This window comes from Leucoraja erinacea, chromosome 32 (genome assembly GCF_028641065.1).
Source record: "Leucoraja erinacea ecotype New England chromosome 32, Leri_hhj_1, whole genome shotgun sequence".
NCBI classification, from domain to species: Eukaryota; Metazoa; Chordata; class Chondrichthyes; order Rajiformes; family Rajidae; genus Leucoraja; species Leucoraja erinaceus.
In genome coordinates this window covers 18,867,826-18,887,867 of record NC_073408.1, presented here as the reverse complement: position 1 = coordinate 18,887,867, position 20,042 = coordinate 18,867,826, and the positions used below count along the sequence as shown (strand labels likewise).

At 44.3% G+C, this 20,042-nt stretch overlaps 1 protein-coding gene across 2 annotated transcripts; it reads right to left on the bottom strand.

Annotated features, from left to right (window-relative positions):
• Window positions 1-10,761: 10,761 nt before the first annotated feature.
• On the bottom strand, window positions 10,762-17,890 carry LOC129712414 (uncharacterized). Of its 2 annotated transcripts, XM_055660834.1 has the most exons (3): window positions 17,696-17,890; window positions 15,794-15,892; window positions 10,762-11,535 (listed from the first exon to the last, which is right to left on the bottom strand). In XM_055660834.1, the coding sequence occupies exons 1-3, from the start codon at window positions 17,797-17,799 to the stop codon at window positions 10,902-10,904; spliced, it is 837 nt and encodes a 278-aa protein (XP_055516809.1). In that variant the 5' UTR covers window positions 17,800-17,890; the 3' UTR covers window positions 10,762-10,901. The 2 variants fall into 2 exon arrangements, with proteins under 2 accessions (XP_055516809.1, XP_055516810.1); XM_055660835.1 differs by lacking the exon at window positions 15,794-15,892 and having other exon boundaries at window positions 10,764-11,535; window positions 17,696-17,885.
• Between the last annotated feature and the right edge of the window lie 2,152 nt (window positions 17,891-20,042).

The following is a 20,042-nucleotide window of genomic DNA, read 5'->3' as shown; positions in this document are numbered from 1 at the left end:
AACCCATCAAAAGAGCTTGAAAATCCCAAAGAGGAATAGTTACCAATTGAACACTTAGGCAACTTACTAACTAAATTTGAATTCTTGATGATGATCTTCTCCATTGTACCAACACAGTAGGTTTGCATATGCTGCCACGAACCTGCCTTAAGGCTACTGATTGAGAGCACTCCAGATTGTAAGCATTGGGACACTATTTCAGTGCTACTGTTTATCTTCAGGAGTGTGGAGCTTCTGAGCAGCTGGCTGCCTCTGTATTCTCAATTCTACTCCATTTTAGTTTAGTTTATTATAGTCACATGTACCGAGGTAGAGTGAAAAGCTTGTTTTTGTTGCACACTATCCAGACAAAGAGAAGACTGTACATGATTACAATCAAGCCATCCACAGTGTACAGCTACCACTTAGGAATTATTTCCATTAGTTACTCTCCCAACCATCATAGATGTTTGGTCACAGATTCTACAAACTTGTAAACCCGTGACCAAAATAACTGCGTTCAGCCACACTCCAGTCGTAATTCCGACCTCCTTCTGGAAAATATACCCTCGGGAGACCAAGGCCTTCATAAGGTTAGTGTAAAGGCTCACACTGCAACCACTTCCTCTTCGAGTCAGAAAATCATCCTGATTCTGGCCCACGATCAAATACAGGCCGCTGAGACTGCTCACTGCCAGCCCAGAAAGAGAATTGGTCAGATACACAAAACCTTGGTTGGCCATCACATCCAACCTGTAATTGGGCAATCAGAACATTACACGTTACTCCAAATGCAGCATAACCAAAGTTTTATAAAGTTGCAAAGTGACTTCCTCATTATTATATTAAATGGCCTCACCAATGAAGGCCAGTATACCATACACTTCTTTACCACTGTCCACTTGTGTTGCTACTTCCAGGGAGTTAGGGACTTGGACCTCAAGAACCTTCAGCACATCAATGCTCTTCAACAATCCCGCCATTAACTATTTACTTTCCCCGAACATTCAACTTCCGAAAGTGCAAAACTCACACTTGCCTGGGTTAAACTCCATCTGCCATTTCTCAGCTCATATATGTAACTGATCTACATCCGGATGTACACTATTGACAGCCTTGTTCACTGTCGGCAATGTCACCAATTTTTGTAATGCGCAACCTCACCAACTAGTGGTGGGTGCAATGTATTTTCATACAAATATTCTTTCAAGTTTCCTCTCATTTTCTACTCCCTCCAGCTGGAATTCAAGCAACACTGGTATATTAAGTTGACCTCGTGATTTTTAAACAAGCCGTGAACACAGAGAACCAATCTCTGCAGCCATGAAATTGGAATCGTTAGCGCTGGCTTTTACGCATGTTAGAAGTGCATGGAATGGCGTCACATTATCAGCGCCATTGTTTGACCTCTTTCCTCTGATGGGAAATGGCTGCCATTTAGAAAAAAATAGTGCAGTGCATTGATCTGTCTAATGAGATACGAATTAGAGACTTCATTGTGTTTTGGTCGCAACATTTGATGGGTTCATATTGCAAAAGTCAATAAGTTTTTGCATTTACATTTTGCATGCATGATCGTTGCTTAGTGCCTTTTAATTGAATGCATCTCAATGCATCGTGCTGTAACCCCTGTCTCACTGATCACACCTTGTCCCGTTGTTGCACAGGTTTACTTGCAGCAAGGGTCTCCCAGGCATCTTCTCCATCACCTTTTTATGGCAATCATTGAGGTTGGTCCTTAGAACCTGGGCAACCATCCTTGTGAACAGCTCAGGACAAAAAATAAATCTCAATGATTTCCTCCAGGGAAAATTGCAATTCAATTTTAGCATAGCTTTAGAACATAGTGCAGTGCAGGACATGATGCCAAACTAAACTGATCTCATCTGCTTGTACATTGTCCATATCCCCCTATACCCTGCACTTCCACGTCCTGATGTAAAAGCCTCTTAAACACCACTATCAGATCTGCCTCCACCACAAACCCTGGCAATGCATTCCAGGCCCCCGGTACTCTGTGTAAAAAACTTGCCCAGATATCTCCATTAAACTTTCTACCTTTCAACTCATATCTTGCCCTCTTGGTGTTGGACATTTCACCCTGTGAAAAAGGTTCTGACTGCCTACCCTATCTATGCCTCTCCTCATTTTATAAACTTCTATCAAACTAAAGTTTTAAAAATCTTTGGGATAGGAAAAGGTTAGAAGGTTTACAGGCCAAACATGGCAGGTGGGACTTGCGTAGATGGGCACCTTGTTCAGCATGGACAAATTGGCTCAAATGTGGCCCCCTGTTTTCATACTGTTTGACTCCATGGCCAATTTCACAATCTTTTACAAGTGCCCAAAATCAGCAGCAGTGCTAATTACAACAACTGATCGATCGACCAAAGCAGATAAAATTCAAATTTCTAGACATGCCTTCTTTTGAAATTGACATGTTTTTACCTCTATCGAAACAGAGACTTTTTTGAATATACATCACATAGTTATATTATAAATTATATCACAGATTTTTTTTCAGCATTTCAGAAATAATTGCTACATTTGTTAACAGGATAATGGATGCTTCTATTAAAATAATTTTGCCCAGGGGAAACCATGTCCAAGGGAGGAATGGTGTAAAAATGATCAAACGCTGTCTGTATAATGAATGTTTGTGTGAATTCATGTGCTTCCTTCTGCACTGCAATATCACAGATTACAAACAAAATGTTAGCCCAATCTTCCACTACTGCTTCAGTCACCCACCCATCTTTCAGTCAACTTCTGTTTCCTAAACTAAGTTGCAGAATGGCTCTTAAACCTCTGTCCTGTCAGCGAATCCAAGATGGTGCCAAAGTGCGCTGGTTTCAGAAGTGGGTCTGCTATCATGCATCACGTGATGCTCCACTGTTTTAAATCTTTATTTCAACAGCAGCATTCCTTACACTAACTATGCTCTTCTAAAATCTACTCTACCGTATTGGACTTTGACTTGCATCAAACATTAAAACCTTTATCCTGTTTCTGTACACGTTGGGCGGCTTGATTGTAACTTTTCGCTGATGCTAACACCCAACAAAAAAGCTCTTCACTGCACCTCGGTACATGTGACATTAACAAACTCCTCTGCAGTCCCACCACTGAGCCAAAGTCTGCAACTGGCTAACATGATTCAGATGCCAGCATAGCCAGAGACACCATTCATTTATTTAAAGACCATTTGTTGCTCCTTTGCTCTGCTGAGGTGAGCTCTTAACTCAGAGGCAGTGTTTGAAACACTAACACAATGGAAGACTTACATCAACAGTGTCGGGGTGGGAGATTGCAACCTTCAAGTGGTCCGCCCTGTTTCGACGAATGCAATCAACCCGGCACGCACAATCAAATAAGATCAAATAGAACAAGTTGTCCTACAACTTTAGGCTGTGCACGCTTAACGCAAGAAGAAGAAGAAGAACAATGTGTTTTCAAAGTAAATACACAAAGTCAGGAACGGGAACTAATCCCAGGGTGTACTTAAAACCCACAGGTCAATATTTTATCCAAACACTGCTCTCCCACAGCACCATTCCCTGCTTCTGATACTAAAGAAAGTCAAGTAAAGGTATTCCTGGGGTTATTTAGTGCATCATTGACTGAGATTCATACATATACAGCACAAAATCAGACCCTTTGGTCTAAAGCATCCACACCGAACAAGTTGCCAATTGATGTTGTTCCCATTTGCATGAATTATAACAGCCTCTACCACTTTCTCTGGCACCTCGTTCCATATACCCACCATCCTCTATTTAAAAATACCCCTTTAAATTGGTCCACTCTCACTTTAAACCTATGCCCTCTATTTATCAAAGATCTTTTATTGTCCCGTGTACCAATTAAGGTACAGTAATATGTAAATTTTGGACAGGCCTATCCTGGGAAAAATTCTGGAACCATTCACCATCATGATTTTATAAAAGTCTATAAAATCCCCCTTCCATCTCCTGGGTAACCAGGTGAAAACCTCCAACGTATTCCAGTCTCCATGTAACAAGCCCTCCAGTTCCAGTAACATCCTTGTGAATCTTTTAACTCGTTCCAGCGTAGTGAGATCCTTCCTGTAGTACGAGACTAGAAGTTCACACAACAGTCCAAATGTGGTCGCACCAATACTTTGTGACATGGAGTCCCAACTCTTGTACTCAATGCCCTGACCATTGTAGGTAAGCAAGCCACATGTCTTCTTCACCACCCTGTCTCCCTATGATGTCACTTTCAGAGAACATCCACAACTGGATTACAAGGCAGTGAAGTCTGGGTTTCTGATTGGGTTCTATCAGGGCCACTAGGACAGCAGAATGCAACAACGTCAGAATATTCACCCCAATAAATTCAACAATGACTGGACTAATCTTTACACTTTAGCCTTCAGAGATACAGCGTGTAAACAGACCCTTAGGCCCATCAGCTCCGCGCCGACCAGCGATCACCCCGTACACTAACATTATCCTACACACTAGGGAAAATTTACAATTTTACCGAAGCTAATGAACCTTCAAACCTGTACGTCTTTGGAGTGTAGGAGGAAACTACAGTACCCGGAGAAATTCCACGGGGTCACAGGGAGAACGTACACACTCTGTACAGACAGCACCCGTGGTTAGTTCTGCCGACATGCCACTGTGCCGCACACTCGTCTGCCTTGAAGTTCGGAGAGCTTGAGCCCTATTGTCTCAAGTATCTCAGTCTACACACCACCAACACCTCACCCTTCTCTCAGTTGGTGCTGAATGCTCTCATGAGGCACCGCCAAACCTGAAGGAATGGAGTGTACACACGCACCTGGGTCTGTTTGATCTCACCATTGTACCATGTTGAAATTCTTGAGTCAGCAAGGATTTGTCAACAGGGATGATGAAGAATTATTCTATGCTGACTCTCCAATTAGCTAATTGCTCGTTATTCGTTGCAATCCTGCTTCTGATGGGCAGATTCTACACACTCATCCAACTGCACGGACAACAATAGGTGTTGGTTTCCCATCCTGTGCTTACTCAGAAACCACGAGCACCCCATTTCCAGCAGGAATTACAAAATCAAGTGAGAAAAAGCACATTACTTTTCTTTCCACCTCCCAACTTACTGCCAATATAAATTTATAATAAGCAGCCAATTACCTATTCATTAACTTCTCATATCTATATCTGGGCATTTCATGACAAAGATTAGCTGACACTTTTCCTACCGTCCTGTAATAAATTTATTGGCTGCAGAGCATATTTGGTCTAATGACTTTGAATTAGGAAAGGGGATAGATTTAACCAAAAACAAAATAAATTATTATTTCCTAAATAAATGTGCATGCTGTCACTAATTCTTGAATGATCGCACATGCTTTTATGCCATAATGCAATATAATAGCTGCATGGAGTCATGCAGCACAGAAACAGGCCCTTCAGGCCACTATGTCCATGCTGGCCATCACAAGTATCGATTTATACTAATGCCATTTACCAGCACTTGTTCTGTAGCCTTTAATGTCTTGGCAATTCAAGTGATTGTCCAGATACTTCTTAAATGATGCGAGAGTCTCTGTCTCCTATTCCCTCAGGCAGTGCATTTCAGATTCCAATCACTCTTTGGGTGAAAATATCCTTCATTTGATCCTCTCCAAACCCCCTCTCTCCCTTATAGGGCCATAGATACCATGCCAACCAAAAATGTCCACCTAAGCTTGTTCTTATGTTTGACCAATTTCCCTCTAAACCTTCCTATCGATGTACCTGTTTAAAAGTTGTTGTTGTACTGCCTCAACTACGTCCTCTGGCAGCTCATTGCATATATGTACTACCCTCTGTGTGAAAATGTTGTCCCTCGGGTTCCTATTAATCTTTCCCCTCTCACCTTAATCCTATCCCCTCTCATTCTTGATTGCCAAACGCTGGGAAAATGTTTCTGTGCATTCACCTTATCTTTGCCCCCCATGGTTTTATACATCCTTTAGGGTCACCCCTCAGCTTCCCGCACTCCACGGAATAAACTCCTAGGCTGCTCAACCTCTCTAGAAAATTCAGGCCCTCAGCTATTGGCAACATTCTCGTAAGCCATCTATAAACATCACTGGTAAGACCCCGTCGGGAATATTGTGCACTTGTCTGATGGTCTTACTGAAGGTGGAATATACTTGTGACAGAATGAGGTTACTGGAATGGTTCCGGGAGGGGAGACATTTTTGTATGATCAGAAACTAATAATGAGACTAGGTCTATATTCAGGTCTGGAAGAATAAGAGGTGTAATACAAAATTCTTACGAAGCTTCATAGGGTGGCATATAGAGACACAGTGAGTATCAGATATAAAATAACTGATCAGTCTCAAAATAAGGGATCAATCTTTCAACTGAGTCTGGCTGATTTCCTCTGGCAGTTTGTTTTGTGTTCCGTATTCCAGATTCCAGCATTGCAGACTCTTATGTACTTGATTGATCAAACCCTTGCCTTTCTCTTGGGCTCTTAGACTACTTCCCTCGCTGGTCAATTGAGGTTGATCAAAATAACAATGACAATAACTTGCGTTTATTTCATGTCTTTAAAATGGCAAAATACCCCAAGTTGTAATTGGACAAACCTGAACCAACTTAATAGATATATAGCACGTAAATGCAGATGCTGCTTTATACCGAAGATAGACACAAAGTGCCGGGGTAACTCAGTGGGTCAGGCAGCATCTCTGGAGAAAAAGGATGGGTGATGTTTCAGGTATGAAGGTGGGTCCCGACCCGAAACATCACCCATCCTTTTTCTCCAGAGATGTTGCCTGACCCGCTGAGTTACTCCAGCACTTTGTGCCTATCACCAGCTTAGATTCATGAGGATAGTCAAGCCAACAGTTAACCAGGTGGGGTTCTTTATTGAAATGCTTTAAAGTTGCAGTAAGGAGCAGGGAGGTTCTACTGCAGTTGTACAGGGTCTTGGTGAGACCACACCTGGAGTATTGCGTACAGTTTTGGTCTCCAAATCTGAGGAAGGACATTATTGCCATAGAGGGAGTGCAGAGAAGGTTCACCAGACTGATTCCTGGGATGTCAGGACTGTCTTATGAAGAAAGACTGGATAGACTTGGTTTGTACTCTCTAGAATTTAGGAGATTGAGAGGGGATCTTATAGAAACTTACAAAATTCTTAAGGGGTTGGACAGGCTAGATGCAGGAAGATTGTTCCCGATGTTGGGGAAGTCCAGGACAAGGGGTTACAGCTTAAGGATAAGGGGGAAATCCTTTATAACCGAGATGAGAAGAACTTTTTTCACACAGAGAGTGGTGAATCTCTGGAACTCTCTGCCACAGAGGGTAGTTGAGGCCAGTTCATTGGCTATATTTAAGAGGGAGTTAGATGTGGCCCTTGTGGCTAAGGGGATCAGGGGGTATGGAGAGTAGGCAGGTACGGGATACTGAGTTGGATGATCAGCCATGATCATATTGAATGGCGGTGCAGGCTCGAAGGGCCGAATGGCCTACTCCTGCACCTAATTTCTATGTTTCTATGTTTCTATGTAACTCAGCGGCTCAGTCAGCATCTCTGGAGAAAAGGAATAGGCGTTGTTTTGGGTCGACACCCTCATTCAGACTCAACCCGAAATGTCACTTATTCCCTTTGCTCCAGAGATGCTGCCTGACCTGCTGCGTTACTCCAGCTCTTTGTTTCTCTGTTCAGTTTCAACTAGCATCTGCAATTCCTCCCTACACTCTGGACATAGGCCAACATACGTTGGTCTATGTTTATATTTATATAAGTTGCCAGCTGTTCGCTTTTCTGAGTTGTGAACTGTTCTGGGTACATACTCTGCTGAGGAGGGGAACTTTATGGTAATGCGTGGAGGTCCTACAGTCGGTCATTTTAAACTAAAACCCTGGAGCCAAAATAAGTTGTGCACAGAGATGATGAGGTTCTGCTGTGCAAAGAGTGGCCTGTCCTAGAATGCAGTAAGTTACACAAAAAAAGCTGGAGAAACTCAGCGGGTGCAGCAGCATCTATGGAGCGAAGGAAATAGGCAACGTTTCGGGCCGAAACCCTTCTTCAGACTGATCGGGGATGGGGGTGGGCGGGGACAAGAAAGGGAAAAGGAGGAGGAGCCCGAAGGCTGGGAGATGGGAGGAGACAGCAGGGGGGCTGAGGAGGGGGAGGAGACAGCAAGGACTAACAAAATTGGGAGAATTCGATGTTCATGCCCCCGGATGCTGACTCCCCAAACGGAATATGAGGTGCTGTTCCTCCAATTTCCGGTGCTGCTCGCTGTGGCCATGGAGGAGACCCAGGACAGAGAGGTCGGAGACGGAGTGGGAGGGGGAGTTGAAGTGCTGAGCCACCGGGAGGTCAGCTTGGTTACTGAAGAAGGGTTTCGGCCCGAAACGTTGCCTATTTCCTTCGCTCCATAGATGCTGCTGCACCCGCTGAGTTTCTCCAGCTTTTTTGTGTAACCTTCGATTCTCTAGCATCTGCAGTTCCCTCTTAAACACTAGAATGCAGTAATGTCATTTAAAATAACTTAATTAGCTGTAAAATTATGAGGGACTATTTCATTGTTATGTCACCGGTGGAAGTTAGGATTTTAGAACAGAGTTTTTGATGAGTTTATTTTATCTAACTTGGGAGAATGCTCTAATGAGCTCCGGGGTCGATAAGTCTACAAGTAAGGTATTCATGTGGAGGTTACAGCAACAGATGTGTGAGACAGGATGATGAATGGCAATGTAGAAACAAGGAACTGAAGATGCTGGTTTACTAAAGAAGACACCGAGTGCTGGAGTAACTTGCCGTGTCAGGCAGCATCTCTGGAGAACATGGGTCAGGTGAGGTTTCGGGTCGGGACCCTTCTTCAGACTGATGGAGGTGCATGACCTGAAATGTTACCTATCCATGTTCCCCAGAGATAGACACAAAAAGATGGAGCAACTAGGAAGGACTGGAGACAAGGAATGGGTGACGTTTCGGGTCGAGACCCTTCTTCTGATGGGCTTTTCCTCTTCTCCAGAGATGCTGCCTGACCTGTTGAGTTCCTCCAGCACTCAGTGTATTCTCTGGTAAATGGGAATACCATGATGATTCAAGGTAAATGGGAATACCATGATGATTGGGCCTGTGGACACCATAGAACTAATCAAATCAACATTGTAATTTCAACTGGTAGCCCTTGTACCTTACTGCCTCGCCCTGAGAACGTGCTATATATAGACAATTGGCACTCTTCAATCCAGTAAAATGAGCCTCAAGCGCTATCTAGTGATGAATATTGGTACTACAGGTTTGATAACACTTTGCAAACTGGAAGGACATCAAACATTGAACAGTACAGTGTGTAGAAATGAATTGTAGATGCTGATTTATACCAAAAATAGACACATAGTGTTGGAGTAACTCAGTGGGTCAGGCGGCATCTCTGGAGAAAAGGGATGAATGACATTTCGGGTAGGAACTCTACAGCACAGAAACAGGCCCTTCGGCCCACAATGTCCATGGTGAACATAATGCCAAGTTAAACTAATCTCCTCTGCCTGCACATGATCTATATCCCCTCCATTCCTTACATTCCCAAAAACCTTTAGGCAGAAGAGGCAGAAATCATTGGAAACATTCTGTATAAACAAAGAACTGCAGATACTGGTTTACAACAAAAAGGGCGCAAAGTGCAGGAGTAACTCAGCAAGTCGAGCATCATCCCTGGAGAACATGTACAGGTGACATTTCGGGTCAGTTCCCTTCCGAGACTCCAATCTAAAGAAGGATCTTGACCCAAAATGTCACCCATCCATGTTCTCCAGGGATGCTGCCTGAGCTGAGTTACTCCAACATTTTGTGTCTTTTGCCTTCTCAACCATCGTTTTCAAAATGCTTATTTCATGGTTGGAAAGAAAAGACTTCAACTAACCTAATTCTTTCTCATTTTGTGTGTTTCTAAATCTCAATATAGTATAAGTTTGGTAGCACATATTAATTATGACACAGCATACCTTATGTTGCACTCTGGCTAAAAGTAATTTCTCTAAATATTAGTTAATTAAATTATGTGCAGATTTAGATATCTGAGTGTGTGCACGCATGCAGGTGTGTTGCTTCTGTGGTAACGTTTTGCACGCAGGTGTGCTGTGGGATAGGGCTGCTCATAACATTGGAATTTACAGTCAAATTCAGTAACTAACTGAACAAAGATGATTTTATTTGCTTTGAACTTTGCAACTGCCTCACAAGCCCGAATGTGTTATTTTGCAAAGTTACCCACCACAGTCAGTACCTTTTTTTCCCAGGATGGGAAAATCAAACACTCGAGGGCAAATAGCTTTTAGGTGAGAGGGGCAAGAATGAAAGATGTACGAGACATGTTTTTTATACAGAGGGCGGCGAGTTGCTGGAACACGCTGCAAGGCGATGGATGGTGGTTGAAGCAAATAGATTAGTGGCATTTGAAAGACGTTTGGTTAGGCGTGTGTATGTGCAGGGATTATGTTCAGGCTGATGTGATGGTCTTGGCATTATGTTCAGCACAGCCATTGTAGGCGGAAGGACCTGTTCTAGTGCTCTGTTGCTCTAAGGTATATGTTCTACCATGCGTGAACCTCTGCTATTAGTAGTAGAATAATAGTATAGTATTTTCACTACTGATGAATATCGTCCATTCCTTGAAAACTGGCCTTTATTTCTTCTACCAATCTACGTGCACCAGTCCTTTCTTCCGAAATCCAAAAGTAAGATCTCACTGGCCAACACAGGTAACAATGGATGACACAATCAGTACCAATAATAACAAATGCAAGTTAAGAAGTCCACAAAGACGAGACTCTTGAGCAATAAACATTTATTCCATTATCTTTACATCTAGGTCAGGTGTGATGCAAAATATTGATTATTAGCTGGAAGGAATCAATCAGGCCTGTTTTCCTAGGCCCAGCAGATCAGGACAATCAGTTGGTCAGCAGCGTTTGATCGGGTTCTTTTATTTTCTGTGGCACAGTGTTCAGGAACAACTTGCTACCGACCTCCTGGCATTCCAGAGGGTCAGTCACCACATCCAACACACGGTACTGACTGGCACCGGAGAAGGGATTGAAGGAATGGCTCTTCCAATGTTTCCCGAAGAGGGTTGGTGACTTGCCACGGTTCAATGTCTTCAGATCTTTCCTGCATTGATTTCCACTGGCACCGACACTGTGGGGAGGATAATTGGATTCACCATCGTGGAGTTTGTCTTCTGCGGAGAATATTGTATAGTCAGATACTCCTCCCTCACTCTCTAGAATGTTCTTGCCTATTGCTGGCGTGCCACGTTGTTCATTGTTCACTGCTGGGCAAGGATGGCAGTGATCCAGGTGCTTGTGCCAATTGATGAAATATTCCAACGGGCACTGTGGGTATTTCACATTTTTCTCATTTTTCCGTTTTTTTTTCCCGACGAAACGGGTCTCCCGTGACTTGTTTCCGCACGGTAACCCGTGCTGGTTGACTTGAGCTTTCGCCAAACGCTCGCTGACGGGCACCTGGTTGAGAACTAAGTTTCTGTCCCTCAACCTGTCCACGAGGTTCATGTAATCGTCAGGGCTGTGAGAAACAAGGTAACAAGCAATCAGCACAAGCTTAGATCTATCTCTGCCTAAGAGGGCGGTGTAGGCCAGTTCTCTGGATACTTTCAAGAGAGCGCTAGATAGGGCTCTTAAAGACAGCAGAGTCAGGGGATATGGGGAGAAGACAGGAACAGGGTACTGATTGTGGATGATCACCCATGATCACATTGAATGGCGGTGCTGGCTCGAAGGGCCGAATGGCCTACTCCTGCACCTATTGTATATTGTCCATTGTCTACCGACTTCACGTCCTCCTTTCTTGGCTACATGTCAATGATCTAATGAAGGCGAGGCTACAATGGATGTTCAGCTGGTGCAGTTTTGTACTCGGGTGTACAGAGGTACCTGGTTCAGGTAGAACAGGTCATATTGTTTGTTTTTTTACTTCAGTTTAGTTTAGAGATACAGCGTGGAACAAACCCTTCACCTTCCTAGTTGGTATCAGACCAATTGGTGGCACTCTTCCCCAAGTGGGGGCCATGAATTGAAGCTGTTTGTAGGCTGACCTGTGTAGGAAGGAACTGCAGATGCTGGTTTATACCATAGATTGACACAAAATGCTGAAGATGAGGACGGTGATGAGGAAAGATGAGGAAAAAAACATCACCCAGAGAGTTGTGAATCTGTGGAATTCTCTGCCTCAGAAGGCAGTAGAGGCCAATTCTCTGGATGCTTTCAAGAGAGAGTTAGATAGAGTTCTGAAAGATAGCGGAGTCGGAGGATATGGTGAGAAGACAGGAACGGGGTACTGAATGTGGATGATTAGCCATGATCAGGGTGAATGGCGGTGCTGGCTCGAAGGGCTGAATGGCCTACTCCTGCACCTATTGTCTATTGTCTATTGTCTATCGATAGATTGTGTAGGCCAAGGTGGACTGAGCGTAAATGTTCAGCTAAACGATCGTTCAGTCTGCGCTTGGTCTCGATGATGCACAAGAGCCCACATCGAGAACAACAGATGCAGTAGATGAAGGTGGAAGAGGTGCAAGTGAACCTCTGCCTCATCTGAAAGGACTGTCGAAGTCCGTGGATGGTCGAGGGGGGAGGTATAGGGACAGGTGTTGTATCACCTGCGGTTGCACGGGAAAGTACCTGGGGAGGGGGTGTTTTGGGTAGGAAGGGACGAGTTGACCAGGGAAGTGTGGAGGGAATGGTCTCTGCGGAAAGCAGAAAGGGGTGGAAATGGGAAGATACGACTAGTGGTGGAATCCCGCTGGAGGTGGCAAATATTTCAGAGGATGATGTGTTGTATGCGGCAGCTGATAGGTGAAAAGTAAGGACTTGGGGATTCTGTGCTGACTGATACTCCCAGTGCAATACAATGCAGCTTTGGCACTCCAGCCCGCTAGTGCCGGGTTTGCAGTTCTTCCTTAGTGTTGAGTGTTATTCTAACCAACATACCTTCAATTCTCTTTTATCTTAAATTACACCACAGCACAATATTTTTTTACTACAGCCTGTGAGACTACAGGAAGTAAGAGAATTGAGGTCCTTGTAGACACGAGTGCCAGTCTGGGGGACTTCATGAGGCTTATGGGAGCACAGGAAATAGGGGGCAGGTGAGTGTGAATATTATGTGCTGAGTCAGATGAACCATTGAAGTTTTAGAATAATAGGAATGTGGATTATTAGAACATTACTATAATCCCACTGTATCTCTAAACTAAACTCATCTAACCTAAAGGGCCTGTCCCACTTTCATGACCCAATTCACGACCTTTTTTACTCATGGACATTTTACATCATGCTAGAAAAAACGCCCCGACCTACTTGAGGCCACGAGTACCTACGACTAGCATCACGACCTGCCTACAACCTACCTGCAACCTCCTACAACCTCGTGACGACCATGCTGCGAGTACGAGTCAAGGGCAAACTCGGCATAGGTCGTGAAAGTGGGACAGGCCCTTAATACATAGATAAAGATGCAGTTATGAATGAAGCATTAAATTGAAGTCCCCTTAAATAGACAGAAGCTAATGCTTATCTGGTTACCTACATGAGTGAAAGCAACCAGTTTTCCCACTGTTGTCATGTTGGTGTTTGAGAGAGCTGGCTGTGTGCAAAATGCTATGACTGTGAATACACTGTAAAGTTCTGCTATATCTAAAAGCCACAGAAGATATGTTGTGTATGAGAATATGATTAGCATAATTGAATGTATTGTGCATTTGCACGCATGCGCAGAGAGCCTGCTAGCAGATATTCCCATGTGCAAGCCGTATCTGGATGATATCATCATCAGCGGAAAGACTGACAAAGAACACCTCAGGAACCTGGAAGTGGTCCTGGAGGACTAGAAACCAGTGGGTTACGTCTGAAGAAGGAGAAGTGTGCACTGATGCAAGAGTCAGTCGACTATCTCGGACATTGACTGAACAAGAATGGTCTTCGTCCTCTTCAAGACAAAGTTGATGCGGTGCGGGAAGCAAAGCAGCCTGTGAACCAAAGCCAACTCCAGGCATACCTAGGCTTACTTGGGTATTACAGGAAGTTTATACCTAACCTGTCACAGGAGATTGCACCGTTGACTCTAATGCTGAAGGATGAGTACAGATCAGCAGATTCAAAGAGTGGGAGAAGCAGCGAGTCTGATCCCATGTTCAAATGGGGAAAGGAGCAAGAGCAGGCATTCCAGAGATTCAAGCGTTTTCCGCAGAGTGATAGTGTGCTGACGCATTACGAACCAGCCAAAACAATCCTGCTCCAAACGGATACAAGCCCCTATGGCTTAGGTGCTGTGATAAGCCATGTGGATTCAGATGGACAAGAACGCCCGATAGCGCTTGCCTCATGCACTCTCAAGCCCAGCGAAGTAAACTATGCACAATATGAAAAGGAGGGTTTATCCATAATCTTCAGACTGAAGAAGTTCCACAAGCAGTTACATGGGAGGTCTTTCACCATTGTGACTGATCACAAGCCTCTGATGGGACTATTTGGAGACCACAAGCCTGCCAGCCCAATGGCCTCTGCTCGAGTGGCAAGATGGCATATGATCCTGTCTGCCTACAGTTATAAGATTGTCCATCGGGAAGGCAAGAAACACCAGAATGCAGATGCGTTGTCGCGCTTGCCGATCCACGAAGAGGAGTCTTCATGGAATCACCCTGAGCTCGCGGAGCTCGATGAAGCACCAGAGGCACGCATCAACCTGCTCACCGATCTGGACACATGCCCTGTTGATGCACAGGAAGTGAAGAGAGCTACCAAGAAGGACAGAGTTCTTTCCAAGGCGAAGAAACACACCATGGAAGGGTGGCCAATTGCAAGGAATCTTCCAGAAGAAGTAAAGCCCTTTGCCAGCAAGAAAGAAGAGTTGTCAGTTGAGTATGACATAATCCTTTGGGGACCACGAGTGGTCATTCCAGATAATTTGGCTTCGTGAAAATGAAAGCATTGGTAAAACCCTACGTCTGGTGGCCAGGAATCAACAAAGAGTTGGAACAACAAGTAAGAAGTTGTCCAAGCTTTCAGCTGAGTCAACATAGTCCTGTTGCAGCCCAGATCCATCCATGGGAGTTTCCTGAGAGACCATGGAGTAGGATTCACTGTGATTATGCAAGCCTGGATGAGGAGAATTTGCTGATTGTGGTCGATGCTCACAGCAAATGGATTGAAGCCATTCGGGTGAATCACGCACCAGCAGCAGCAACAGTGATTGCCCTGAGACGGTTGTTTACATCTCATGGGTTACCGGAAATGCTGGTCACAGATAACAGTACGCAGTTTGTGTCTGAAGAATTTGCCCGGTTCCTCAGCAGCATCTGCCACATTCAAACATCACCCTAACACCCATCCAGCAACGGACTAGCCGAAAGAGGTGTACAGACGGTGAAAGCAGGTGTGAAGAAAGGAAAAGGATCAGACCTGGAAATAAAGATCTGGAAGTTACACACTTACCGAGTCACACCTCAAGGAATGACTGGAAAGTCACCCTGTGAACTGATGTTCAGACACACAAAGATCCACACTAAACTTGACCGTCTGCGACCCGATCTAAGCCAATCTGTCCGAAGGAAGCAAGCTTCAATGAAACAGGCAGCAGATCGAGGTAGCAAGGAACGAGTGAGTATTTGAGGTGAATGATCATGTCATGGTCAAGAACTTCACATCAGATCCTACTTGGCTTTACGGAATGATAGCAGACTTCATCAGTGAAGTGATGTACAACGTAAAGTTGAGTGAGGTAAGAGTTGTGCGTCGTCATGTGGATCAAATAAGAGCATACTTGCCTAAAGGTGATGAGCACACCGACTTCCAGCAAAGAGAAGTGGTTCAACCAAGCGAGAAGCCAATGATGGTTCTGCCTGCTCCAATCGCAGGTGTAGATTCTGAAAGAACTTCAGAGAGTGAGTCCACAGTGATAACACAACATCAACACCAGAGCCTGATATCACAGATAACATGCTAAGTCTAACACAGACAGAGAGACGCATGTCTAATAGGACTAAAAGAACACCTAAAAGATTTGAGGATTTTGTTCTTTATAAGTGAAAATGAAAAGCAATGTGTCATTTATATGGTTTGCCACACCATGTTTAAGGAAGGTGGGTGGAATATTGTGTAAATATCATGTGCCAAGTTTATTTTATGCATGTTTATTACTGTTATGATGATCTAATTGTAAGTTGACTTTCATAATACGACTTGGAGAACAGTGTATTATTCAATTATATTTTGTGCACAAGATCATATACAGTGAAGATGAAATGGTGGTACCTGCCTCCAAGTTAAAGGTGGAGGAGTGTAATGTATGAGAATACGATTAGCATAATTGAATGTGTTGCGCAATTGTACACATGCGCAGAGAGACTCAAGATGGCGATAACTAAACAACAAGCATGTTAAATACTGTGGTGTTCCGAGTTATTTTACATCCGATTTCAGACCAAAGAGTTGAAGTCAGAAACACAGGAGGAACTAATCCTTTTCAATTCCCTTTCTTTTTAACCTCCATTTAAACATATACACACACATGGTGAGATGCCAACGTTTTGTTAAGTAGGATGAGGGCAGAAGCCCATGAGAGATATTTTGGGTGGCACATCCGTTAATGGAGCTGCTTCACACCTCCAGAGACCCAGAATAAACTTTGACCTCAGGTGCTTCCCGTGTGGTGTTAAAGTTATTATTGTCATATGTACTGAGGTAAAGTGAAAAACTTTGTTTTGCATGCAATCCAAGTAGATATATCATACATAGATATAATCAGTTCAAACTGAAGTACAATAGGTAGAGTAAAGGGGGAAGGTACAGAGTGCTGAATATAGTTCTCAGCATTTTAGTGAATGGTGTTTGTTCCTTCTCCCTGTGACCATATGGGTTTCCTCTGGGTGCTCTGGTTTCCAAATAGTTACTTGACCATTGCAAGTTGCCCTTAGTGGCTAAAGGGCCCCTAGCCCCTAGTGGTCAGTGACTAATAGAGTCAAAGAGGAGTTGATGAGCATTAGAGTAGGTAACAGAGTTACCGGAGGGGGCTCATGTCCCCGTGGTGAGCTCTGTCAACTGACCTCAATCAGGCGAACAACAACAAACAGAGACAGCAGCAGTTGCCGCAGCTTGGCGCCAACCCGGAGCATGCGCCCTTTTTAGGGCGGGCACCTACGGATGTCGAACCGGATGGCATCACCCTGCTGCAGAGTTCTGCTGCCTCAAACGCAAGAAGAAGAAGCTGCTGGAGGCGGCGGCAAAGTGGCGCAGCGGGTAGAGTTGCTGCCTTACAGCGTTTGCAGCACCAGAGACCCGGGTTCGATCCCGACTACGGGTACTGCCTGTATTAGTTTGTACGTTCTCCCCGTGACCTGCGTGGGTTTTCTCCGAGATCTTCGGTTTCCTCCCACACTCCAAAGATGTACAGGTTTGTTGGTTAATTGACTTGCCGTATGTGTAAAAAAAAATTGCCCCTGGTGTGCGTAGGATAGTGTTAATGTTCGGGGATCGCTGGTCGGCGTGGACCCGGTGAGCCGAAGGGCCTGTTCCCACGCTGTATCTCTAAACTAAACTAAACGAGAGGGAATAGGACTGATGGGATTGCCTTGGCAGAAGTTAGCATGGATTCTAAAGGGCCGAATGTCCGCATTCTGTGCCAAAGTAAGATAGCATTATGTGAATGATTTTACACAGGTGCCACTCACTCGTCCTCAGTCTTGATTTCCGACAATTTGCAGATCCTAATGATAGAGAAGAGCATCCTCCTGAACAGGCTGTTCTTCTTCAACTGGCCCTCCTTCTGAACCATGTTGCCAAACTATTTCACTTAAAATGGCGTACAAATGCCACTAACACCGACCACGTCTTATTTTGCTCTCCCCTCAACCGACCCAGCCCGTTACCAGGGTAACGTGCTGCTATGGCATCATGTTGCCATGGAGACGTCAGATTCAGATTGTGCGAGGTCATTTGCATGTAGTAAATGGGCTTTAGGTGTGGGAGGGGCTTATACCCTAAGACTCGGCGACTGTTATCCTCTTAGATTGAAAAATAAATCATACTAATATATTGAAGATAGGCACAAAATGCTGGAATAACTCAGCGGGTCAGGCAGCATCTCTGGAGAAAAGGAATAGGTGGCGTTTTGGGCCGAGAGCCTTTTTCAGACTGAGACCCTTCACACAAATATATTGGTGTTTTTAATGTTTGATTGTATCTGATGAAGTCCCCTATGTGAGAGGATGTGAAGCCACACTAGTTTCATCCATGGTTGATTAGTGTTCAATTCTAAGCTCATCAAGCCTTCATTACAAGCAACAACAAACCAAGTCTTCTCACCAGCCAACACTATTTAAGCTTTGGATACTTGGACTATTGTGACTGTTGGCAGCCACTGCTGAACTCTCAGAATGTTTGTCAGGTTTCCGTGGAGATACGTGCGAGTTCAGAGGATGCCACAGAGCAAAGCACTGTTTCCAGGGAGACGAGTGTGAGGTCAAAATGGGATTGCACGTCAACAAATGGAATGAGGTCTGACTTTTCCTCAGATCAAACATATTCAGGAAAAGAGTCGACACCTTTAAATATTAAATATATATGAAGGAACTGCAGATGCTGGTTTAATCCGAAGATAGACACAAAACACTGGAGTAATTCAGCGGGACAGGCAGCATCTATGGAGAGAAGGAATGGGTGATGTTTTGGGTCTGAAGAACGGTCTCAGCCCGAAACGTCACCCATTCCTTCTCTCCATAGATGCTGCCTGGCCTGCTGAGCTACTCCAGCATTTTGGGTCTATCTTCACCTTAAACATTAATCTGGCACCTAGCTTAGTTTAATTTAGTTTCAAGATACCGCATGGAAACAGGCCCTTTGGCCCACCAAGTCCACACTAACCATTGATCACCCGTTCACACAAGTTCTATGTTATCCTACATTCTCATCCACTCCCTACACATTTTCCAAAGGCCAATTAAGCTCCAAACCTGCCCATCGTTAAGAAACCAGAGTACTCCAAGGAAATCCATGCGGTCACAGGGAAAATATACAACTTCACGAGGTCAGGATCAAATGCGGCTCTCAGGCACTGTGAGGAGCAGCCTTACCAGCTGCCCCACTGTGTCATCCTGAGATGAGATAGGAGAATTGGTGTTTGAAATTGGGGAATAAATGAATTTTAATAACTCAAAAAGAGGTAGATGTGATCACCTATTCACCCGCTTCATACTTCACAATCACAAGCCCTGCCCCACTAGCTATCAGTTACTTCCCCCCTCATCAATGCTACCCTTAACAACTCAGTCAGTTCTATTCCTTCGCCTATTTCCTTTGCTCCATAGATGCTGCCTCACCCACTGAGTTCCTCCAGCACTTTTGTCTACCTTCAGTCAGTACATTGCCCATTTACATCCCATCCCTCAGAGTTTACATTGTTCAAATAATAATTCCCCCATATATGAGGAATTGTAAAACATTTTGTAAAAAAGCAGGACATTTTCTGCAGAGTACTGGCCATTGTTTGAGCCTCAAATAACATCACTGATAGGGATAATCTGATTGTCACAATGGTGGTGTAAAGCTGAAGTGGGTTCTATATTTCCTGTTAATCTCAGCAAAGCGGTGGTTCACCTTGAGCTTGTGAAAGTTTCTATATAAATATGTGCTCACTTCTGTTCATGCATGAAATAATTGCTTATATCTCACTATTTCAATCTGCCCTCATGATTTGACTCATTCATATCCTGTCCAGTACATTCATAGTTGGCGTACAGATTTTTCTCAAATGTCAGTGAGGCTCAGTGGTGTAGCTGGTAGAGTTGCTGCCTTACAGCGCCAGAGAGACCTGGGTTCAATCCTGACTCCGGGTGCTGTCTGCGTAGAGTTTTCACATTCTCCCACTGACCGCGTGGGTTTCCTCCAGATGGTCTGGTTCCTCCCACATCCCAAAGACATGCCAGTTGGTAGGTTAATTGGCCCCTGTAAATTTGCGATGTCCCTTTCAAATAAGCTGAAGTAGTGCAGAGTGGAAACGTGTGCTCTGTACCCTGTGGC